Raw genomic sequence first — 25,992 nt, forward strand, 5'->3', positions numbered from 1 at the left:
TATATTTTGTAGGTATTTGTGTATTTATGGTGAAAGTTTGGTGAATTTTATTGGAATAATGTGTTTGATATGATCAAATTCATGAAAAGTGTTCGGTAATACGATCCACTACCATACTTCACAAAAATCAAATCTCCAATACAGTGTAGTTTATAGTAGTGCAAGTATCATTAATACCTTGATATAAGACCATCAACATCTTCCCCACCAAGTATTATATAGCAGAAAATATCAGTACCCGAAATACATGTCATGTTAGTGTGTTCCTCCATACTACACCCATGCATATCAGTTAATTGTCCTTTATTATTACATCATGATAGTCTTTCATGTGAAGTGTTATTCCTCTATCTCTACCAATAGACCCTGCGTATCCAGTTTTACTTCATGAACAGTAACATCTTGGGTGCCCTGTGTTGACAAAGATAGATCAATGAATCATTATCATCTTCATCTTCGTCAACATCAACATTTATCATCATCATCACCACCAGCATCATCATAATCAACATTTAACATTTATCATCATCATCACTTTCATCAACATCATCATCACCACCATCATCATAACCAGCAGCATCATCATCACTGTCATAATCATCGTTCATTATCACCACCACTACCACCACCACCACCATCATCATCATCATCATCATCATCACCATCATCATAACCAGCATCATTATTACCATCATGATCAATATTCTTCATCACCATCATCATCATCATCACCACAGTCGTCATCATCATCCTCATCATCATCATCATCATCATCATCATCATCATCACCACCACCACCACCATCAGCACAAACAGTGTCATCAAAACTTCCACCGCTATCAACCTCATTATAATGTACGTAATGATCTGAATTGAGACCAGCCTCCCCAAACCAACGATAAGTCACCAGGGAAGGTTCTCTGTAAACAGCCAAAATAGTAATTTGATCTTAAAAAGTAGCATATTTGAAAGAGTAATTCTTCTTCTTCACACTGTAAAAAAAAAAGTTGTAAAATTGAATAAAATACAAGATACTAGAAATTCTTTGACACCATTTTTCGTAGGCTGCTTCACCGAGATTGCAAAAATGTGCACTTCCCATCCCTGAGTGAACTCTGAAATTTTAAACCTTGTTTTCGCCTCATTTTTTTGAAGCTCTCGCTGAATTTCTTCTTTATTCAATCAAGTATTTGTGTGGGTTATTGTTGATCAAGTTATTTATCATTTCAAAGCTTCAGATTGACATATTCAAGCTCGATGAATATCTCAAAATCAATTTTGGGGGACTTGCTGTCGGTTTTGGTGTGGCTCGTCACCACTGAATGGAATCTTACCTCAATGCCAGCGATGATCTCTCTGACCTTGGTTGCCTGGTTTGGATCCTTGGTTAAGACATACATGAACCCTCCTCCACCAGCCCCACCCAAGACCTGACCATGAACGATTGGTTTGAGAGCTGCCATCATCTTAGAGACGACACGAGGTTCACTTCCCGGTGCCATGATCTTCTTCTGTGACCAGTATTTATTCATACATTCCCCAACCTTTTCAAAGTCACCTGAAAACATCACAATCAATGCAATGAGACAAATAATTCCCCGCTTCAGAAAAAAATATTTTAAAAACACAAAAGAGTAGTCTTTTTGCAGAAACAAGTCACTTTTCCACATAATTGTTGAGTTTCAGTGCAGCTGCCCTTGCAGCGTACACTTACTTAGTTTTGGGTTAGTATTGTTATGTATTGTCATTGTGTAATTTTGTGTTGTATACTATCTAATGCCATTATTGTTGTATACATTTATTATATGTTATAAATTGTTCTTTGAACACCAACAGCCAGAATATGATTTTTATGCCAAAGTAATTTTATTTTATTTGAGCATGACAATAAATTTTGAATATCTGAATATCTAATTGTCAAAAATACATAAATCAAAATTATTATATTGGATTAAATGAAAATTCTATGACGCACTAAGATTTGATGGTTTTGCTCGTGAAACATCATAATTTTTTTAATGTATATTGCCACTTGTAAAAAATATGAATATACACATAAATAGGATAAAATATGTGATTAAAATAAGGTACAAATCTACATTAGTAGCACAATATTAAATACACTATATATTAACTAAATGGCGATTTATAATATCAGCCAGCAGGAAATGTCAATTACTAGTATGTAATGCTTAATATCAATCTCTCTTAAACAAACCATCCATTCATTTTCTAAAGTCTCACACACCATGAGGTGGGAGTAAAGGGTCACCTAAGTGTATGAGAAGCTGCTTGTTGAGTAAGACATAAATGCTCATCACATGCTAAGAATTGAATGATACAGTTCATTTGCAATACTACTTTAAATATTTCCAAAAGAATGACACGATATCAACTTAAAGACAAAAATAAGGATAAGAACATAACATTTTATGAAAACGGAACGTGTTTCGAGGTTCACACCTCATCATCAGCCTAAAATCATAGAACAGAGTAAATGGTATTTATATATTTGGGATATCAAGGTAATTTAAAGAATGTAGCTACAAAATACAATGGTATGTGGAATAGGGTGAAATTAAAAAGGAGTGAAAGTAAAAATTATGTCAGTGATAGGTCAGTTTGGGTGGATTGATTAAAAAGAAAGCATTATTTGATGATTGTACAGCCAACTATTTGATGAAGAGCCCAAACCTGCCAACTGCCCAAACAGATTTTAAGCTAAAAATAAAGGGCTCTTCCTTTTTAAATTCACCCTGTTCCACATACCGTTGTATTTTGTACCTACATTCTTGAAATTACCTTGATATACCAAATTTATAAACACCAGTTACTCTGTTCTATGATTCGAAACATGTTTCGTTTAATAAAATGTTATGTTCTTTTCCTTATTTTCGTACTTTAGATATCTACCTTTTTTTAAAGCCCTCACACATTCTTCAGCATTGTCTATGAGCTGTTGGCAATTGTGTACAATGAGAGGTTGCCTGGCATACCAATTACGGATCACATCCTGTAAGAGATTCCTGATTGAGAAAAGGTTATTTGACAAAAAACACCTGAGAGCGGCAAGCCCACATAAATCTATTATTTCTTATTCAATTTAATATATTTTAATTTAAATATCTATTTATCTATTTATTCAGTAATAAAATAATAGTGTGCAACATTTATAAAGTGCATAATACAATGTTTCTAAGCACTGCATACTATTACCCCAGCTTTAGCATGCTAATCTTATCCGTAGCTAGAGCATACAAGGACATTCTTCCTACTAGGTACCCATTTACTTAACCTGGTTGGAACGGTCTGCTCTGTGCATCAACAACTATGAATTCATTTGGTTTAGTTCCAATTATTCCATCACTTTTACATTTGCATCTAAAATTTGCAATCGATTAAATATTTTCTTGCAACATGCCCTAAAGACTAGTTTCTTTTTCTTATCAAGTAGGATGTCCTTACCTGGCTAGTCGAGTCTTGCCTGTGTAGACCAGGATGAAATGCTGGTTGAAGTATTCATGATCCTCATCACTGATGGGTACAGGAGAGATCTCAACTTTACATGGAAGACCGGGAGTGGTGCGTCCTATGTTGATCCTAGGAGTCAGACCTAAGAAGAAAATGAATAGCATGAAAATAGGACTTTAATGATAATACTGAATACAATCATTACATATCACATTATCAGGCAACATCTTGACGTGCTTTCAAAGTGCTTTTGAGTATGGTGCTCTTTTTTCCATACATAAATTCACTTGGGTTTATTGAAGAAAATTCCTTTCTTAAAACATTCAGAACTGATACAAAAAATATACAAAGTAGATGTGTTAATATGAGGCCTATTAAAATAAATATTGATAAGAAGCGAAATCTTTTTCCATGTGAAGTATTGATAGATGTTAAAATTTAAATACTTGTACTTCAATAGAAAATATCAAATAAATAACGTAATATATAAAGTAGCGACACATTATATGAAAATATACAAACTACTAAGGCGCAGAAGAGAAATGGATTTACATATTTCATTGAATTTCCGATTTAAAGATTTAGATAAGAAATACATATCAAAAAGTGCATGAATAAAAAAAAAGATAAAAAATGAAGTAGATTTAATTACAATATAATCGTACTGTTCAGGAAAAAAATCTAAATGGAGTATACAAGGGAATCTATTATCCCCAGTATTTCACATTTTGTACGATCTTGATTTAATTTAATACCTCCTACTTGATCTTGCCAGCCACCTCCAGTTGTCAGCATCTGCTCTAGATGAAGAATCTAAAAAAATCATAAAATCACTTAAATGTAATCTGAGGTGTCATTAGAATTAGCAATAATTGCAATTTTCTTGCTCATCATCACAATCAAAACTACAAAGTTTGAGACCAGGGGGGCGTTTCATCAATATTTTCGTCCGACAAGTCGTCAGATCTGACAACTTTCCTGGATTCTGATTGGTTGAGAAGCACTGTTACTATAGTAACTGTCGATTAAACAAGGACTTGTCGACAAGTCCCATTTTATCCGACAGTTACTATACTAACAGTGCCTCTCAGCCAATCAGAATCAAGGAAAGATGTCAGATCTGACTTGTCGGACAGAAATATTGATGAAACGGTCCCCAGGTCCCTGTCTAACAAAGTGTTACAAGTGATCCAATCAATCGAAACTCTATGGAAATCCATCGGTGTCATTATTTTTTCTACAGGAAATTTGCACAATGTCCTTGGTAAGCAAAGCGCAGTGAATTTTCAAGAAAACAATGAAAGCATGATATAAATCATAGTTAGAAAATATTTTGAACAAACATGCATAACAAATGTTGATGTTGCTGGCCATCCATAGTTGTGATTGATTGGATATCAATCGCAATTCTTTGTAAGATGGGCCCCTGGCACAACCCTTGAGCTGAGTATTTTATCTACATTGCTCTTTCATCATACATGAAATGTGACCAGCCACCCCCAAACCAACAATTAGTCACCAGGGGGGTGTTTCACAAATATCGAAATATGACTAAAGAGTCACACATACCGTAAATGTCTAGTTGCACGCTGTATAAAAGGCATGGCAGCATTGGTCAGATCATGCCAAGAGGACACGCACTACTGCGTATTGATCAATAAGATTGCGCGTTGCATATCATGTATGCGTCGGCATTTAAGTAATTTTTTTCAGTTCTGTTCAATTTATTTATTTTCTCAGCATAAAAAAAAAGATATATGTATACAATATGTATAGGACTAATAATAACATTTGTAGGGCACTTTATACTGGTGTTTCAATGACAATTAGTATCAAAGAAAATTGGAAACTACAGAAAATTTTATAAAAACTTGTGAGTAGTAGTTTCCCCCTGGGAAGGTTCTCTGTAAACAGCCAACAAATAAAAGTAACTTGGTCTTCAAAAAGCAGAAATGAGAAAATTAGCTTATATCAATTCTTCTTCCTCAAACTGCCAAAATTTGAAGTTGTAAAGAAAACAAGATAACAAACTTATCTTTTTTGAAGTATTTTCCAGATTTCTTGGAAGTTTTACTTAGGTTTCACAGTGTGCACATCTCATGCTCGTGGGAACCCAGAACATCAAACATTGTTTTCTATTTATTTTTCTTAAGCTCTCTCTTAGTTTCTTCTGCACTAAATCAAATATTTATGTAGGATTTGTTGATCAATTTTGTCAAGTTATGCTAGTATATCATTTTCAAGCTTAGAAATGTGATTTTTTTTTTCATCCTAAATAAAAATGTCAAAATTAATTTTGGGTGACTCATTGTTGGTTAGGGGTGGCTGGTCACAAATAAATGAAAATGCTTTTTTAATAGGTATTATTGATACCATAATGTGCACTTGATATATAGGCCTATTAAAAAAATAAAATACAAAACTCCTTATATCCTTGACATCATTATCACCTCTCTTCATTTTCTACAAAGATACAATCAATAACTTACAGCATGTATGAGAGAATCATGATCATAGGTCTTTCCAGATGCCCTCCAGAGAGCAGCCATTACCCCACCAGCTAAGATACTGCTAGTACCAAGACCTGGTAAAAGATTGTAAAGAAGATATTACAATAAAACTTAATTGATACGCATGACAAATCTTAATCCAATATTGAATTGGAATCTAGAGATAAATGTTTATTTACTATCTCTCCCCTATCACAAACAAAGGCCTTATATGAGAAAAAGAATATCATAGCTGGAGCTAAAGCTAGGGGTGGTATTCTGGAACACTGTCATAACTTTTGTCATAAATTTTGTCATATCTCTCCGAGATGTGACATCGCTATGATTGTCACAAATCGGTATTCTGAACATTGTCTTTTCCCTGTCATATCTCTCAAAGTTCCCGCCCATCTTTTCGGAAGCAATCCAATCAAAATCATTGTTAGTTCCCAGTGGGAGCCCTTCTAGCCAATAGGAAGGCCCCGTTACAGGTAGGGCGTATCCCCACTGCAGTTGCTGGCATCGCGCAACTACGCGAATATTGATGCGCTTAATTACAAAGAGAGACAGGGAGCTGTGAAGGATTTTAGAGGAGAAGTAGAAAAAGAAAGAAAAACAGAGAAAAAGAGGAGGAATTAATATGTAGGGCCTAACTAATTGTAGCATGAAAAAATAATTTTGAAAATTGTCATGGATGATGAGTGAAACTACTACCACAATCTAATCTAAATAATATCATTAATTGCTTGACATTCAGTCGGCAGGGTATCGGAATATTTGGTACTAAAAGATATGACAAAATTTATGACTGCTACCCCCTGTCATAACTTTTGTCATATCTTTTGCTTGAATTAAATGATTACGCGCATTGAAAGAAGCGTAATTTTGGTGCGCGCTAAAGAGAAGAAACGAAATTTATGACAGTTTTTGTGACAAAAGTTATGACATCCACCAGAATACCGATTTTGTCATATCTCTGAGATAAGATAAAATACAGAGATAAGACAATGTTCAGAATACCGCCCCAGGGTAATATACAGTGTGCCTTTGAATAGGAAAGAAGAAAGACAGCACTAAGAAATGCTAATATCATGATCACAAGCTGTTACCATGGCAACACAGTTTCTGACACACAGGAATATAGTGTCTTCAGACTATAGATTGCAAGGATCTGTGTTCAAACCCTGCCGCAGCACCAACATGCTTTAGCAAGGCTTTGATCTACATTTGCTACACTCAACCAGGTTAAAGTGAATGGAAACCTGGCAGGAATTCATATCTTGAAATGCCAGTATTTTGTCAGCTACATGTATGCTTAATCAAATTTTTAATTCATTTATTTTCAGATGTTACGATATAGAATGTACAAAGGTTAAAAAACAGGTAGCATCTCAAGAAGCTTACCCTTGTCGAGCAAGGTGCTCTAAACAGATTAATAATTGTGGAACACCATTGCCAGAATTCACAAAGGTGATTGTGAAAGCCATCGATTGACAGAGCTGCCAAGTTGTATTTTGCATTTTCAGTATTCTTATCCGCCAAAATCAGTATTTTGACAAAAAAATCTTTATTTTTACCGTGTGAGATAAATATGCATGCATAATGGCAAAGTTCGATCACTTCTTACATTTGTCCCCACATGAGACCAAAAGCTTCAGTTTCTGTATTTTGGTTGTTCTGCTGAACTACGTTGGCTCACGCACCAATACATAGACTGAAGAGCTTGGAGGTATAATAATAATAATAATGATATAGGATTTATATTGCGCACATATCCACCTTGTTAGGTGCTCAAGGTGCTCCTATATTACCCGGCTAAGCTAGGCGTTCATAGCGCACACAGCTTTTTAAGGAATTACTTCCTACCGGTACCCGTTCACCTCACCTGGGTCGAGTGCAGCACAATGTGGATAAATTTCTTGCTGAAGGAAATTACGCTATGACTGGGATTCGAACCCACGACCCTCTGTTTCAAAGTCCGAAGACTAATCCACTGGACCACAACGCTCCACATACGTATAGACAACGTATTAAATAAAAAGTAACGTTATATCTAACATTTTCCTATCGTTTTTTGTACATAAAATGTCACATTATGAAAAAGAAATTGCATCCATATTTACGGAAAAACATACGAAATTCGTACCTTAGACCGTAGTTACCGCTAAATGATGATCGAAACATCGTCATCTTCAATCCTTTCGTTGGTCAACGTAAGTTGTCATCTTGGATGTCATCATCCTTACAGACGTATTTACCAGTCGCTATATATCGTGATTTGAGCCGCTGCTTTGCGCTTGTACTCGGAATTTGTCGCCCGCATTGATTCGCCAGGATATCGAAAATTCTAATCGGAAAGCCTTGATGAAAGCACAATCAGAGCTGCCACGTTGTATTTTGCATTTTCAGTATTCTTATCCCCCAAAATCAGTATTTTGACAAAAAAATCCGTATTTTTACCATGAGATAAATATGCATGCATAATGGCAAAGTTCGATCACTTCTTACATTATTTTGCGCCCCACACCGTCGCACACGAGACCGAAAGCTTCGGTCTAGATTTTGGGTGTTCCGCTGAACTGCGTTGGCTGACTCACCAATACATAGACTGAAGAATTTGGAGGCCCGAACGTACAGACAACGTATTAGCAGTAACGTTAGATCTAACATTCGACGGAAACCTGTTTTTTTTCCGATCATTTTTTGCACATAAAATCATAAAATATCACATTATGAAAAAGAAATTGCATCCATATTTACGGAAAAATGTATGAAATTCAGAAATATCGTACCTTAGACCGCAGTTACGGCTAATTCGTTTCAAATTATGATCGAAACATCGTCATCTTCGATCCTTCCGTCGGTCAACGTAAGTTGCCATCTTGGATGACGTCATCGTCCTTACAGACGTATTTACCAGTCGCAAAATATCGCGATTTGAGCCGCTGCTTTGCGCTTGTAGAATACGTGCGTGCGCTCGGAACTTGTCACCCGCAATGATTCGCCAGGATATCGAAAATTCTAATCGGAAAGCCTTGATGAAAGCATAACTCATTGAACGTAGAGGGCAGCAACACATGGAATACCTTTTCTTCTCTTATTTGTTTTTTCCCGTATTTTATCATGAAAAAGCGTACTGCCGTATTTAAAATTGATTTCCGTATGAAATACGGGAAAATCGTACTACTTGGCAGCTCTGCCCAACTCATTCAACGTAGAGGGCAGCAACACACAGCTGCCATTTTTTCATCTCTGCCCGAAAGCTCCCGGATGCTTGGTGGGGCGAACAATACCTCTTCTTCTCTAATTTGTTTTTCCCCTGTATTTTATCATGAAGAAGCGAACTACCGTATTTTAAATTGATTTCCGTATGAAATACGGGAAAATCGTACTACTTGGCAGCTCTGGGTTGAACCCACTGCTTATGCAGATTCCATGTATATATTACGCTTATTTACCACGTATAATGAACAATGACCAATGATGATGCAAGCTTTTGTCATAGTGAGCCAAATTGATGCCTGATGCCATGGTTAAGTATGCTATTTTATTCTGAGTCCATTGTTAAGACAATGGACTCATGACCTGGAGGAGACAAAGTATTGGAGGGGCACAGCATCGTTCACAAACAATGCAGTGCCCCTGCAATCGTTACCTAGAACCAATCATTATTGATACAGACCTGATCCGCGAGGTAGATCAGCCCATGTGTGTAGTTCAAAGCCTCCTCCATACCTCTGCTCTAGCTGATCTTTCAGACTTTGACTACTTGGAAAGGTAACAACCTCTGCACAACAGAATGCTGCTTTCAATAATGCCCCTAAAAATAGAAAAAATAATAAATAAATAGCATACTTTATTAAGATGAATGGAAGAATCTGAATGATGACAAGTTTTTAAAGATTTCATAGTAAGCATCTTTGTGTGTTGATTACACGTGAGCAGACTGTAGCAAATACTAGTACATGGCACGCCAAAGATATTTCCATCGCCAGGAATTCATTATCCCAAAATTCTTGAAAATTGAATTCAAATGAATTGGTATTTCACTTTTTATCTTGTGAAACTTATATCATATTTTTAAATTAATCATATAATAGTACAAAGCTTCATTTTGGAAGGAAAATATGGCAGTAAAAATTGATTTATCTTGTTTGATAGACGAGGATGTCACATGCATGGTTCTTTGGATTTCAAAGTAAGAAGTCTTCTTTTATCTAATCTTTCTTCTTAGAGAGCGAAGGCTATGTTACAGTGGAAAACACTCCGTCCCTTGGATAGGATGTTAAATGGAGGCCCCGTTTAGACGGGAGTCACCACCTTTGCAACTTAAGAACCCACTGCACTATTCGAATAAGAGAAGGGGGAAACCCCGGTGTAGTGGTCCACCTGCATACCCCCAACAAGTTACATCGAGAGGAGAGACCTGCGGGTCACAGTTCTGTGTGCGCACCCATCTAAGCGACCCAAATTGGCTGGCTCCTCCAAAAATGCGCCTTTGAATGTCTTTGACAGAAATATGGCACTATACAAATGCTGTGCATCATCTTCTATTACCCATTAATCTTTTAATCAACATCTAGTAAGATATCTCTAGAAAGGTCATGAGACTAGATGAATTTCTTACCCGGTGCCTGTGGGTTGGTGTAGTTGGCAAGGTCTTTGAGCTCTTCACAGACAATCTCAGTTCCACCCGACTCTTTACCGAGGACCAGGACTAGCTTGGGTCTAAAGAGCAATCAAAGAAACGCACAGGCATTAATTTGAGAAACTGCGAATGCAAACTCTGCCAATGTCCTCTGAAATAAAATGTTATTTCCTTGGTTTGGTTTGCAAGAGAACAGAATGGACATCCCAGGGTCTTCAGTTTTCAGGACAAAAATAATGTTATCACTGGGTCCCTACATACATGAACCTAAATTACGAGGGAGGAAATTCTATAAGGTTACTAGAACAAATTCATTAAGTAATATTCAGAACAAGGCAAAAGAAGTAAAGAAAACTCCATGGCCGTCAGATGGTAAAACGGTCTATCTCAAAAATCGCTGTTCTGAGAAAAATGACTATACAGTTTAGAGGTTTGAGCTTTTTTATGAGACGGAAATAAAGCATTTTTAGCAATGTGAAAGAAGAAGCACAATAAACACAAATAACTGAAGAATTTTTTGCATATTTGGGGTTTTAATTATGAAATGAATGAGATTCTTGTGTAGATAGACTGTTTAACCACAGCACATGTATAAACTCATTCAACACATCATAAGATGGTAAAATGGTCTATCTTCTAGATAGACCAATATACCATCTTACCCCGATGCACAATATTCTTCAGTGACTTTCGAGGTTTTACCACCTGACGGCCCTGTGACGTGGTGGTAAACTGGTCTAACTCGAAGATAGACCATTTTACCATTTGACAGTGATGATTAAAAAATCTCAATTAAGAAGGTTAAAATGTTTATGTAAAAGATTGTTTTACCTCCAAATGATATTACCGACAATGGGCTAACTCAAAGATAGACCATTTTACCATCAAATCTGAAGGAAAAATACAATAAAGTACCAAGATAGCGGTAATTATCTCTAAATCAAGATATGATGGAAAATTCTTGAGAGCATCATTGGAAAGAGCGCCCTAACATTACAAGGAAAGTGAATTTACCTCAAAACATCAAATTTTTGAGTTAGACCGTTTTACCATCTGACGGCCATCAATTATAATCATATATCAATAATATCAAATAATAATCGAACAGACGCACAAAGGGAGAGGGATACTCAAATTCGCTCAGTCAGGGGTACATCAAAGAAACTCCATCCTAATTAACCATCTCTTGGTATTTCTGCATTGGGATTGTCCTATATCAAGCAACAACTTGGATAGGTGAAACTGTAATTCTACAAAGTTCTAAATCTAAATTCGAGAGATTTTTTTAGAGCGACACAGTAGAATGACAAATCGCTGCATTTTGAATTCCTCAAAGTGACCTACCCCAATTCCTTCCCCCCCCTCCACATCAACAACAACTGTGTTTTGAATGTGTGGTCAAGACTTACTCAGGTATTCTTTTGACCTTTGCTCCTATTTTCTTTTCCCCATCTAACAGGATAGCTGCATCGACAACAGCCCCTCCATACTCATATGTGACCGGTGGAGTATCGGTCCAACCTCCCGATAGGTCAATACGTGAAGGACACAAAGCTGTTACCCATTTACCCATTGGAGGAAGATCGCAGGGACTCGTCTTGATAAACTGGAAAACAACAATAGTTGAAAGATTGATTTGTAAAAATTTGCATATATCAAACTGATGTATGGTTTGATTCATCCAGGAAAAGTCAAATTACAAAGGAAAAAATAAATCTATTCATCTGGACTTACTTTGATTGAAACAGAGGACAGTTCCACGTCCGATCCGGGACGCTTCTTCAGCTCTTCTGAATTGGCGGGAAATCGTCAATGCCGATTGGCGCTGAAGCACCGTCGATGTTATTGTCTTGGAGACCTCTCTCAGATTTACAATCCTGTAATCCGAAAAATTCCTAGACGTCCCCAAGACAAAAACATCGACGGTGCTTCGGCGCAAATCGGCAACGAAGATTTCCCGCAAATTCAGAAGAGCTGAAGAAGCGTCCCGGATTGGACGTGAAACTGTCCTCTGTTTCAATCAAAGTAAGTCCAGATGAATAGATTAATTTTTATGTGCATAAATTCTTCTGCAAGTAGGGCCCCTGGGCAGGTATTCCATTCAAAGTAATGATTGACGGAAGGCCTGGTTCTACTGCACTTATGTAATACAAAAAAATCTCTTGCCATCCGTTAGAAAAAGCTATGTATTGAATTAGATACCGGACATACATACACATATAATGGATTTCCGATGGGTCATTATTATTGCAAATCAACACATATTCATGTAGGAATAGAATATAGTTATATCTATTGCCATTCTCTCTTTCAATAGGGAAAATTATTACATCAGGGTTTTCAAAGCAATTATTGGCTTTACTATTTAAATTGCTTCATGTACTTGAAATTCTAATAAGATAAATTTTCCAAATTACTGGTCTACATTTGAACTTTTGCCCCAAAACTTTTGAAACCAAATCTGGAGGTTTGTTGTACCTGTCTGGCCAGCATAATAGCATGTCTGATGAGTATCTGTGTTGCGCCCTCATAGTGCCGAGCTGCTCTCATAAGCCGATCAGGACGGTCTAACCACTGAGAGCGATGGTTTGCGAGGGAACGAATACCATCTTGCATCTTTCCTGCCTAGTAGGAAAAAAAAGTTAAAGAGCAAAAACTTTTTTAATGCAATGATCGATTTACAGTGTATTTCAGATGCAGTAATGATTTTGAATTTCTAGATTTATATTTGTATGTACATTTAAAATCTCATATTAGGTAAAGAAGGAACCTTAACAAAACATGTAACAAAATACTGTAAAGATTTATCATAAGTTTGAAATTTGAAAATTTCTTAGTTTTCATTACCACTTGCTAAAATGTGAGCTGACAACTGCCTGTCTAGATTCAAGATTCATTAATTTGGCCATAATCATGTATACAGAATAAAAAAGTCACAGACTCATTGAAAATATGGTAAGGACCAAAAGAAAGGCTAAAGCGCTTGTGGGGTAAAATATTTTGATAGACTTTAGAAGGCTCAATTCGTTTTCTCACACGCATGTACACACAAAGAAAAATTAGAAACACACTCATATATAACATACTAAAAATTGGAGAGCAAATGCCAACACTCAACCATCACTTGGTGAAAGGAAATATATAGAAATCAATTCATTCACGTACATGTAAGATCTGGGGAGCATTTCATGAAAGAAATTTTCAGACTTGTCAATGCTGTCCAAGGGGAGCATTTCATCAACATTTCTTGTCCAGCAAGTTGTCAGATCTGACAAATATCCTTGCTTTTTATTGGCTGAGAAGCAGTGTTACCATGGTAATTGTCAGATACAAAGGGACATGTCGGATAAAATGTCTGACAAGTCCTTCCATAAAATGCACCCTGGATTATAATAATACGTGGCATATACCGTTCTATCTACACAGCAATAATAGCAGGATTGTTACAAGTTATATTAGGAGCTTTTATGTTGGATGACAGATGCTGCTACAATAATGAAGTTGACAATTGAACCATCTGCGCATGCGTCAACCGAGGTAGTTTCTATGACTTTTTTCAGGTGAATCAACATTTTGTCCAAAACAGCATGAAACTGATCGAATTGGTCATGTGATACTTTTCAGTATGTCAACGTGAGAATGTTTTCTTTCTACCAAATGTAAAGGATTTATATGCATTATAATGGAAACACCTGTAACAATTTTTGTTGGAGTATCTGTCACCCAAAACAAAAATTCTGTAATGCATGGATGAGAAATGCCAACCTCTAGTAACTGGAAAGCATCCGTCCATGTCTTATTCCCACCGGGTCCACTCCTTAATCCACCCTTTCCTCCAGCCATCGTACCAAGGACGTCAGCTATACAGGCCAGGCAACGCGCTGCTATGCCAGCTGAATTACACTTACAGGCAACTAGGATAGACAAGGATGCAACAAAAGGTTAAAAAAAAGGGTTGGATATGGTTAGCAAGTGGAGCGCCTCTGGCACTCTCCTGCATTACGTGATTCAATATAGCAGCAGTGCTGACTTTGAAAACTACTGTAAATTACAATGTAATCATTAACAAAAGTATCATTAATATAATGATACAATACTACGTTCATTGACCATAAATGACATTTGACCTTGATCATGAGACCTAAGACTTGTCAGTGATACTTGATTGAAATACTTGAAATGTCCACATTTCACACACTATATCCTTAAACATTGAAAGTTATGACAGCAATTTAATTATTACCTCTAACATGGCCAAAGATCATGACCTTAAATGACCATTGACTTTGGTCATGTGACCTGAAACTCGAATGAGATGTTCAGTGATACTTGATTACTCTATGTCCAAGTTTTATGAACTAGACCAATACACTTTCAGAGTTATGATGGTAAATCAACAAATACCCCACACATTGTCAAAGTTCATTGACCTTAAATGACCTATGACCTTGATCATGTGACTTAACAAAAAATTAATATTACATTAATGAAAGAGAAAGAGGACGGGGGAGGGGAGGAGGAACATAGGGTGGGAGAGGGAGGAGAAAGATGACAAGAGAGATGTTGAGACATAGAGGCTGACAGATAAAACCTATAACACTGAGTGTTTAAAAGGGTGATTTCAAGTAGGGTGTTGAAATTTGGTGTTGGTGTTGTGACAACACCAACACCAGCTACAAGACTGTACTTGAAATGGTGCTAGTGTTGGGTTTGACCTCGGAAACTATGACATATTTCCGGTAGTTTGTATTGATTGCTGGTGTTGAATGTAGTCTGTTGAACTGAGCATTACAGCTGGTGTTGACAACCTGCATGTAATTTACCCATTCACCAACACCAACACCAAGGAATCAGGAAAATCGTGATTTCAAGTTGAGTGTTGGTGATTTGAAGCCCATGAACAGGCGGCAAACAGAATGAAACATGACCTTAAAATCTGACTTTTAAAAATAAAATGAATGCAAATCAATAAAGCATTCAACAAATTAATGGACAATGTTTACTCTTTCAGATTCTTGAAGTAATTTTAGCCTTTGCATTCTGTACGATGAGATTTTAATTTCTCCCCGATTTCACTTTCGTCATCAAGAAGTTTTCGGGTGAAGTTGAGATGATGTACCAGCGCAGAGGCGTGACGTCAGAGGCTATCGATAATGTGATCGGTATCGTTCCTCTGAACCCATCTCGATTTTGGAGCTCGGTCCAGCAGCCTTTTCACGATCTCAACACCAACACTTACACTGTACTTGAAATCACACATTCTGATACTGCATATGTAATAAACTTGAATTGAGTGACAATCTAACTTTACTAACTTTACATTGTCATATGAATTTGATCTTTCAAATAATTTTGATGGACTTTTAGAGTATCCGTATACTATTTCTTCCATCCATCTAGACTCCAAGAAAAACAAGGTGGTTCACGAACCACAAGTCCCGTCTAATTTTGCAGTCAATTTAATATTCAGAGAGTCAAAAGGGGCCTAAGCTTTCGATCCTAGCAGAATCTTCTTCGGAGGCAAAATGACAAACATATAAAGTGGAACAACCATAATATAGACCACAGACATTCAACAGCAACACTAGAAACAAGGAGACAAAAGGGGCATTAGTGAGAAGAGATGACCAATCAGGTTAATGAAGGGGATGAAAGAAAAGGAGTATGCAGACACAAAGGAAAGTTAGTGTAAGTAAGGCCAAAGAAAGACCTCAAGCCGAGAGGGATTAAGATATGAGGCAGGCAACATCAAACAGGATCTGGAACAAAACAGTGATAGAGGGTGTGAGGAAGAGATGAATAACAAGAGAATTAGTGAGAGGTGGGTCAAACAGGTAACACAGAAAGGCATAATAAACTGGTTAACTGGTGCATAAGAGTGGGGGGAAAAGGGAAAGAATGGAGAACAACTGATAATGTGCAAAAGACAAAAGTATGTATGTTAGAGCATTAAACAAACTAAGAGAAGAAAGTAAGTGTAAAATTAAATCTGTAAGTGTAAAATAATATAAATATATCCAAAAAGGAAAATATATAAATACAAATGGTGTAACTTATATTGTAATCCGCTGGGTGTGAGGGGAAAAAACAGAAGACTATACAGAAAAAAAGGTGTATATATGGAAGGGAATCAAATAGCCTAAAAGGGTAAAAGCAAATCAAGAAACTGATGCTGTATGAGAAAGGGGGTGTATTAAGAAAAAAAAACATAGTAAACATGAAAATAAGCAAAATAAATAAGTGGTAAATCTAAGAGATGAAGGGAGAGAAAATATATATATATATAATAATTATATCACCTGAATAAGAGAGGAAAAATTGGAGCTGAGCTTATATGAGATATGGGAGGAAAGTAGAGGCAAAAACTATGATGTAACTAATCTAAAAGAGCTGAGGGGGGGGGAATATGTGTGTACAAATGGAAAGTGGAAAAGAATGAAAGATCAGTCGTTGCCCTCTTGGATGTTCAGGCCATGAGGTTAGATGGTGCGAAGTCGTCTCATCCAGAACTTCTCTCTGCTAGTACGGACTGAGTCAGGACAGGTATAATATTCAATATAATATTCAATATGATCTTTTGACCCCTAGATGACGTTATCATCCTCAAGAACACACATGTGGTATTACCCAATGATTATTTGTACCAAGTACAAACACAATTGATGCAGATGCAAGTTGAACAAAAACTTTAACATTTTTATAACAGATCAACGCACTAACAGGCCAACAGGAAAAGTGATCACTGGGTCTCTGCCAAACTTTGTTCACGTGAGAAAAAATATGAAACCGAAGAACATAAGAATTGAACACCAACTTACTAGCATCGAGCGTATCAAGCATCTGTTGCGCACATCCTTCAATGACAGCACATTTGAGGAATGGTAGAACACCTTGGTTCCTACTGTTCATCAAGATATCTTCTACTCTGATCAGTCCAACATCTGTGAACATCTCCCTACATAAAAATAGAATAACCTCTAAATGAGACTGATTGAGAATGACATCCATAAACAAAATAAAAGCAGGATGGTTAGAACTGGTTTCAATTCTCCATGTTTGAACTTTGTCTGTGGCTATGTGGAAAAAGGATGTAATCATAAATTTGCTCTATGACCAGAGGTCATTACTGTATCTGCTGAAAGCATGCACTTCTTATCCAGTAAGATGAAAATAGTGAAATTGAATTAAAAATAACTAATCAAGATGTCAGTGGATAATGCAGACTTACAAAACGAATAAAACAACAAGAGTAAGTTATAAATTCTTTCTCATTGTTATGAACATCACCCCATACCCAATTAACTCTTGCACTGAGGCATTGGGCAATTACTAAGAGGAAGACGAGTGAGAGTACAATTTTCTCAAACAAGTTTTAAAAACATGACATTACAATAACTATAACCCATAATTTCTCTTCTGATTTATGACATCACACCATTGATAAAATAATTTGACATGATTATTATTGTCTTAATTCTTTCAGTCATACAAAGATAGATTAAAAAAATCCATACACAGAACCTATACTCCAATTTTTATCTTATGATAAAGCAAAAAAATTCCACACTGTGCTTTGAGAACAAACATAATAGAAATCAATCTATGTGTCGAGGACAAACCTCCTCCACTGGAACTCTGATGAAAGGTCAATATTGGTCATGATTTCTTCTAGGGATAACCTCCATGCTGACCGCCATCTTTCAAGCATGTCTTCGTCCTTCTCTCCGTTCAGCAGCCAGAGGGCCTCCTTCATACCGATGGAGTTCTGACAAGCCATCACCGGAAAGAGCTTAGCATTGTACAATGTACGCTCATAATCAGACTGGCAAAACCAAAGAGAAATTAGATAGATCTAAAGATTAAGAGCAGGGCGTACTATCATTCATATAGGTCCTAAATTTCCAAAGCACAAAATTAAGCACAAGCTGATTTTTCTTCTGAATCCTATTATTGAATCTAAATTCACAAGCCTCAGTGTTGGAGTAACATCCAAATCGGCTTTGATGCAGCCAATGATGAAGCCATTACGATTCGGAATTGAATTTGCTTTTATTCCAACAGGGAGGCTCAAAATTGCTATTCATTCCACTTTTCAGAACTTTGATTATTCAGATTTTATAGGTTAAAATGTTTAAATCAAATGCTAACATAATTTCAACAGATCGTTTAGTGTGCGCAAGGCTTTACAGCAGGTCAGTACTGGTCGATGATACAGTGATGATAAACTTGAAACAAATTTTCCTAATATGACTGGATGTATAGATTGTCATCATATTTATTGTTTTGATTTTTGAACTTGTACGTCTGCTAATCTCTGGCAAGCATCAAATTTCCATTTATTGGGCTGTCACGATAAATCAAATCAAATATTAATTTCAAATACCTCATCTCCTATTTCATTCTGATTTTGTAATAACTCACCAAGTTTGCAGCCCATAGATCCTCCCTATCCACTCCAGTTCTTGTGAAGAAGACGGCCCAAGGTGAGTTACAGAATGTACTCGTTCCTTTCACAAATGGTGTCTGAAAGAAAAATAATCCATAGAGGTACTCAGACTTTAAAAGGGACAGGACAATACTCATGATGATGGCATATACAAATGAATTTGCTGATCTTAAAATCGTTCGTCTTCCCCACCGATTCCACGCTTAGTTTTGTAGACTTGCTTATAAAATATAATCATAACATCAGCAAAGGTGAACATAATAATATTCACAATAATGCAATAAGATAGGAAGAAAAAACAGAAAGAAAACCAGCATAATAGTAGCTATTACCTCCTTCTCTTCATTCCAAATGATGATGATGAACCCAATAGCAAATTACAGTGGCTGGATTACATGGGGGGGGGGGAAACACTTAGTTTCAAATTAGATTGCTAAAAAGTTCTTTAAAAACTTAAAGATCCTGACCGATGTGAAAACAACCATACATCAAAAGAAAGCTAATGATTCATAGAATACAAATATACCAAACATATTACGTGTATCTCCTTCCATTGCTCAAAAACAATGAAAGAAAAATTAATAAACCACCCCTTCCAAATTCCCTTCGATTGAGCGACCCCCCACGTCGCCCGAAAATGATGACGTCAAGTTGTGTAGAGCGCGGATCCGGAGCTAGCTTGAGCTGGCCTGGGCTGAGCTGAGCAGCACAGCTGAGCTGATATCAACGCTGTATTTGCGATTGCACCCGCGAGCCCGGCGGAGATATCGAGACTGTGGCCGGCCGTGGGTGTGCATAGTGTTCGCTGTTTGCATACTCCGTACCTATCGATTTTGACTTTGTTGGCAGTGATTGTAAAGTTTGTTTGCTTCCGTCATACTCTGTTATTGATATTATAAGGAGAGGAATGACGGCCCCGGCTCAGAGAGAAGATGCGCTCGATCAACAAGACTTGATTATGGATTTTGAATCTGAAAATGTTGATGGCACCGATAGTGAGACTGAGAGTGATGAGACGAGCAGCAGTAGTGATAGCGATGGAGGCGAAGCTGATGACGGGGAGAACCGGCAGCTCGTCGAATGGGATTACGAGCCCTTACCCCGTGGTGAGCCGGGGCAGAATGTCGGGGATGCTGGGCCAGCTAATGCTAATCGACTTCTGGAAAACGTCGATAATTGGTAAATTTTCAAATATATTTTTTACCGAACAGTATAGATACGATACCGGGTACCTTATAGTAGTCTTAACAACTTTCTGATGCATGTCATAATTAATATAAATGCATGCATTCGGCAAACAAGGGCCAGCATGCACAGGCAGAGCTAACGGCTGGCAGCCATCTGTTTGAGGAGTTTAATCCAACTTTTTTGAAAAAAAATTATTTGGTGAGTGGAGCCAATGGAGTTCAGTGGAACAACCCATATGACAGAGATTGAAGCTTTTTGTCTAAGCCAAGGCAGGGCATGCTTGCTAAGTCCGATCAATGCAAGACAAGATGCAATGCAAGATTCTGACTCGGTCAATCATGTCAATCCATTTAGTATTTCATTTTTTATTTTTTTCGGGGGGCTAACAGTAATTAACACACAAAGTAAAACTAATACTGTATAGTGAGGGATGGGCCTACCTCTGTATTTAAACCAAAATTTCATTTGGCATACGGTATTTTTAATCAGCGCACTCTCACCGACTCTCAGCTCAGCTGTGCTCGTTCATGATGAAATGGACCATGGGCGGCTCAGCCTTTTGAGTCGAGTCATAGACCAAATTGAACTTTGAGTTTAGAAGGAGGATTTGCATCTGCTTTTGTGTTTAATTATTATTTGTGTTCCTTGTTAAATGGAAAATATGGAAGGTCATATTTAAAAAAAAAAATCTTTCTTGTATCCGGGTGTACATGTGGAAGGTGTCGTGTGCACCCTTCTTTCAACGAAGGAGATTGTTTGTGCTGCAGGGAAGCACCAGAGGTACTTGGAGAGGCTGAGCGACAGGGAGCACGCTGTCTGGTGGAATCAGATGAATTCGAACCTGCCATACTTAATGCCACATCGCTCTATATTGGTTGGTTGGAATATACAGATCGGTGGCGTCGAGCAGCGAGAGGTTTCGGTGATCGCAATAACGAGTAAGTCATATATTGCTCTTTTATTACATTGGAAGTTGTATCAGAAGAAAATAACGTACTTTGCTCTGATGTAAAAATGTCTTCAATTATCTTCATACCTTTTGGGAAGGGGAAAATTACATATGGACTTGACTATTTTTCCCCAAAAAGCAGCTCATAAAGAAGACAGATTATCTATGCATGGGGGGGGGGATAATTGGTCAGATTCATCATACAGTGTTACTCTGATGTTTTATTTTTTGTAAGATTCAAAGTCTAGTGAATAATTTTTGTTACATCTACAAATATGTACCATTATTGACTTGACAAAATTTAAGTTCTTCTTTACCCTTTTTGTCTAGAGCACTCAACTGCAGTGCAATGTATTTAACCTTGTTTTTGCCCCCCCCCCCCTCACAGTTACTCACCCAGTAATGTAGTATGACGAAAAATGTGAAAAATATAAGAAACAATATGACACTTTCACACATTGTTTGACCAAAACTGCTAATCAAATTCCCAATGTATCATTTAATTATAGGAATTACGAGTCTTGCATTAAAGCCATATTTATCATTTTCTTCTCTTTTTTCATTTAATATCATTAAGGAAATACAGATATGTGGCATATCGGAAAGTGGTGAGATGGTGTTGGGGCTGGCTTGGAAAAGACATCAGGGTACAACTGCCTGCATGCATCCATGCTGCTATCATGGAAGCCTATCCAGATGGAGGGGATCAGTACAAGGGCACCATCCTACGTCGCCTAAGATGAGCTTAAAGTCAATTACCTGTATGTACATTCCAACCAACAATAATTGCTATAGCACTGTAGCTGAAGGTCTGGTTCATTATGTCTATGAAATCATGAATCATCATTATTATTTAATTGTGACATACATTGTATATTTTTCCTGAAAAATGTCAGAAAAAACAAGATGTGTACTATCATCTATATATTTGTTTTAATTTGTTCATCTACATGTACAAGCATGTGCATGTGATCACATAATTGCATTGTTGCCCAATCATCTATTACACTCTCATTTTATATACATAGCAATACACACAAGTTATGTGGATGTAAGAATGTTCTATATATGTATTTATTTTTAGTTCATCAATAAAGATTTAGTGTGTCAGTGTAGACTACCATTTGTAAGTGAGCATTTTGTCCTTAAACCTTCATGGTTTGCATGGTTGAGATAAATTACTAGTACCAATCTCATAATCTGTAGTCATATCTTAAATTGTGTCCTTACTCTTTTTCATACGTGATTCAGTAATTCAGACTCCATATTTGGTCCTAAAGTTACATATGTATCAAATTCCATGAGTGGCATATTATTTAATAGTACAAAAATTTCAGTCCTTAGCATTTACTAGTATTAAAAAAATAAAGGATTTAACTCTACAATAGCCAGGGAATTTTTTAATTTTTTTCCATTTCCCTCAGCCCTTGAAGGTATTATGATCTTGTCTGCAGATATCGTGATCACAACAGTAATTTGACTGATAATAGGAAAATAAAAGACATTTAATGACACGTTAGCATTAATTTTTCTGCATCCACTTATTTCACGTTCATTAAATATACTTTAAATATCTAGACATGATATTAGGATTTTGCTGCAAATCTATAACCCTTTTAACATCCATTTTTTGTTGTGTGAAGACTTTTCATTAGAAAAATATAAATCATTGGAATCATTAATTTTCTTTGTGAATCAATTTCATTTAAAAATTTTCTGATGCAGTTATTTGTCTTTTACTTTTTTGCTTATATTTTTTATAGAAATAAATTGGTTCCCTACTGTTTAAGTTGGAAATCATTTTATAACAGTTATAGTGTATTTTTTTTGTTGTAACAAGAATAATAATAATATAGAAAATTTACCCAGGGAACCCACTTCAGTTCTGAAAGATGTTCTCCCAGCAGGCCCTGCTATTATTATTATTTACATGATCACATTTTGAGGATTTTTTCTCTGTGACATATGTTTGGAGTGTGTTGCTTCATTTCAGAACTACTGGTAGTACAATGTAGGAAGTATCGTCTCAAAAGCATGACAAGCTTCTCACTTGACATAATTATGCAAAATTGTTGAGATGTATCCACCCATTATGTAACTATTTCATCAAGGAAATATATTTCTTGTCATTGAATTTGGATTGAAAATTTTGGAGAACTGAATAATTATACACCTCATTTCCATCTATTACATTGAGCATTCATTTCACTGGCAGATGAGTAGGAAGTCATGTCAACCAATCTTGTTAACATTCACTTTGTATTGTAACCTTGTCTTTTTTAAAATATATGAAATGAATTGAACTTGAACATGATGCATTTGTTGCGTTTTTTTTATATTTCATTTATAATTTATATTGTGAGAGGAATGAAAGGGGAAGGAGTTCGAGAAATGCAAAGATCTACATTGAGAAACAAGTGCAAAGTCGTATAGAGAAATAAGAAGTGAAAACATTTTTTTTATATTTCATTTATAAATTTAATATTGTGAGAGGAATGAAAGGGGAAGGAGTTCGAGAAATGCAAAGATCTACATTGAGAAAACAAGTGCAAAGTCGTATAGAGAAATAAGAAGTGAAAACATTTTTTTTATATTTCATTTATAAATTTAATATTGTGAGAGGAATGAAAGGGGAAGGAGTTCGAGAAATGCAAAGATCTACATTGAGAAACAAGTGCAAAGTCGTATAGAGAAATAAGAAGTGAAAACATTTTTTTTATATTTCATTTATAAATTTAATATTGTGAGAGGAATGAAAGGGGAAGGAGTTCGAGAAATGCAAAGATCTACATTGAGAAACAAGTGCAAAATCGTATAGAGAAATAAGAAGAGAAATAGGAGAGACATGGAAAGAGAAAGTGTGAAAACGATGGTAGACACAGAACAGAAATTAGCGAGGAAGTCAATTTCTTATGATGGAATTTTATTTGTCTGATATATGCTACTGGTCAGAAAGTAATCACTGTGATTGATCCATTTTCACCAGTTCCCTCTCAAAAATAGAGAAAAAAGTTATGGTATCAACTAGTTGAATCTTCATGTCAAACTCTTCTGACCACAGAAATCTGGCTGATTCGACAATTCAGCAAAAGAAATGGTTGGAAAATAATTTGTTGATCATTTGATTTGCATGTTTTAATGGTTTTCTGCAGATAAGATGTGATTACAGAGGGGAAAAAATACTTTATTATTTCTCCTACACAATGGATGCCCCTAAAAACGTCCGAAATAACCCATTCTTCCTGACATACATCCATACGACTTCAGTTCACCCCCTCTTCTCTCTCCCATCCATCATCCTTCCCCCCTATTTCACTTTCTCTCGCTGTCATTCTGCCCTTGCCCCCTCTCTCATTTATCTTTCTCCCTCTTTACTCCGTTTCTGTGTTTCTTATATCTTCTCTCACCCTTCCCCTTTGTCACTCTCCATATCTTTCTCTCTTCCCTTTACATCTTTATATACTTGATTCTCTATCACTTCATTATCCCAAGTCTCAGCATACTAGAAAACATAAATACAATAATAAAAGTAAAACAAACTGTTCTTTTTTCCTTTTCTTGGTATTTCTTTACTTATATTTTAACAAATCACCTTGTTCTATATTGTACACATTCTTTTCAAACTCCCAATAGAAATTTTCTTTTCTGTCAAATTTACTGAATATCAATTTAGGAGAAGTCGCATAACCTGTATCATTCACTATCTATAACAAGGTGTACATAAGTCATTTATATGACATAGTGCAATAAATCTGTCGTTTGGTAAATATTCAAATGAACAGGTGGAAGGTGGGACATGCCTGGTAGTGTTGCCTATAATATACAAATAGAAAATTGACTATGCGACATTAAAATACCCCCCAACACACTTTGTGCAATTAAACAACTCTAGGCCATAAATTTAGGATGCAGATGCAAATTAAGTGGCTCTAATACCCATTAGTATTCCCTTTATACTCAGTACTAGCTCATTTTTGCTGTACATAGAAAGAAGTACCCTATACCCTGATCTCATTGCAATGGAAAACCTGGGCATACACTTGTCTCATAGACCGACAAAATGTTGCAGTATTCGAAATAAAATAGATGTGTTAATGAACTTATGAAAATGGTACATATAACGCTATTACCATTAACCATGTTTTGGGGAGTTTTTTTTTACCTAAAATGATGTTAATCCATCACCCCCTTAAAACTTCCATAAAAAGTTTACTTTGTACTCCTACCCTTTGTGTACAAGCTTCATTAAACATCAAAATGAGATGGTCTAATGTTAATATTTGTGTGCATGGGATAGGTAGAAAGGAGTCAGTTTGTATATTTATCTAGCATTCCCTTTATATCTAATTTGCAAGGAAAACTGATCTAGGATTTTTTTCATATTTACATCTACACATGATCAAAGTTCATTATAGCCTGATAACGTCCAAGCTGGATAATTTTTCCTGATCTTAAAGCCATATACAATACAAATTTAGGACTCACTCAAGATTTTGATGTCGAACTGACTACTATCCAAAAAGCAGCATCAATCTTTCATACTTGACTTGAAAATTCAAGTTTCGTTGTTAAATCTGAGCATAATCACAGTTCATTTAACTGTAATTACATTCACCTGAAGTATTATCCTAAAAATAATGTCATGGGCAATGAAAGTTAGGACATTTAAAAAGTTAACCTCAGTCAAGATTTTGATGTTGACACTGGCTGCTGTCCTACATTAAAAGCAGCAATAATTTATTCCCTAGGCTAATGCTAGGACAGGATACATAAGTTTACAGGTATTTTCCAAGATCCACAT

General features: G+C 36.2%; 2 protein-coding genes across 2 annotated transcripts in view; one reads left to right on the forward strand and one right to left on the reverse strand.

Moving 5' to 3' along the window:
- Window positions 1-334: 334 nt before the first annotated feature.
- The window catches only part of LOC121408044 (L-fucose kinase-like), a 62,839-nt gene continuing 37,181 nt past the window's right edge, over window positions 335-25,992 (reverse strand). The window contains exons 14-27 of the mRNA XM_041599358.1: window positions 19,030-19,131; window positions 18,228-18,430; window positions 17,427-17,563; window positions 14,374-14,522; window positions 13,087-13,233; window positions 12,018-12,214; window positions 10,588-10,688; window positions 9,643-9,780; window positions 5,961-6,055; window positions 4,227-4,284; window positions 3,466-3,613; window positions 2,914-3,026; window positions 1,335-1,558; window positions 335-411 (exon numbers count right to left, since the gene is read on the reverse strand). Coding sequence (XP_041455292.1) covers window positions 340-411; window positions 1,335-1,558; window positions 2,914-3,026; window positions 3,466-3,613; window positions 4,227-4,284; window positions 5,961-6,055; window positions 9,643-9,780; window positions 10,588-10,688; window positions 12,018-12,214; window positions 13,087-13,233; window positions 14,374-14,522; window positions 17,427-17,563; window positions 18,228-18,430; window positions 19,030-19,131 — 1,884 coding nt within the window. The 3' untranslated portion in view covers window positions 335-339. The remainder of the gene's footprint in view (window positions 412-1,334; window positions 1,559-2,913; window positions 3,027-3,465; window positions 3,614-4,226; window positions 4,285-5,960; window positions 6,056-9,642; window positions 9,781-10,587; window positions 10,689-12,017; window positions 12,215-13,086; window positions 13,234-14,373; window positions 14,523-17,426; window positions 17,564-18,227; window positions 18,431-19,029; window positions 19,132-25,992) is intronic.
- LOC121408046 lies at window positions 19,823-22,460 on the forward strand. Its single transcript, XM_041599360.1, has 3 exons — window positions 19,823-20,233; window positions 20,947-21,180; window positions 21,769-22,460. The coding sequence occupies exons 1-3, from the start codon at window positions 19,962-19,964 to the stop codon at window positions 21,932-21,934; spliced, it is 672 nt and encodes a 223-aa protein (XP_041455294.1). The 5' UTR covers window positions 19,823-19,961; the 3' UTR covers window positions 21,935-22,460.

Source organism: Lytechinus variegatus, chromosome 2 (assembly GCF_018143015.1).
Source record: "Lytechinus variegatus isolate NC3 chromosome 2, Lvar_3.0, whole genome shotgun sequence".
NCBI lineage: Eukaryota > Metazoa > Echinodermata > Echinoidea > Temnopleuroida > Toxopneustidae > Lytechinus > Lytechinus variegatus.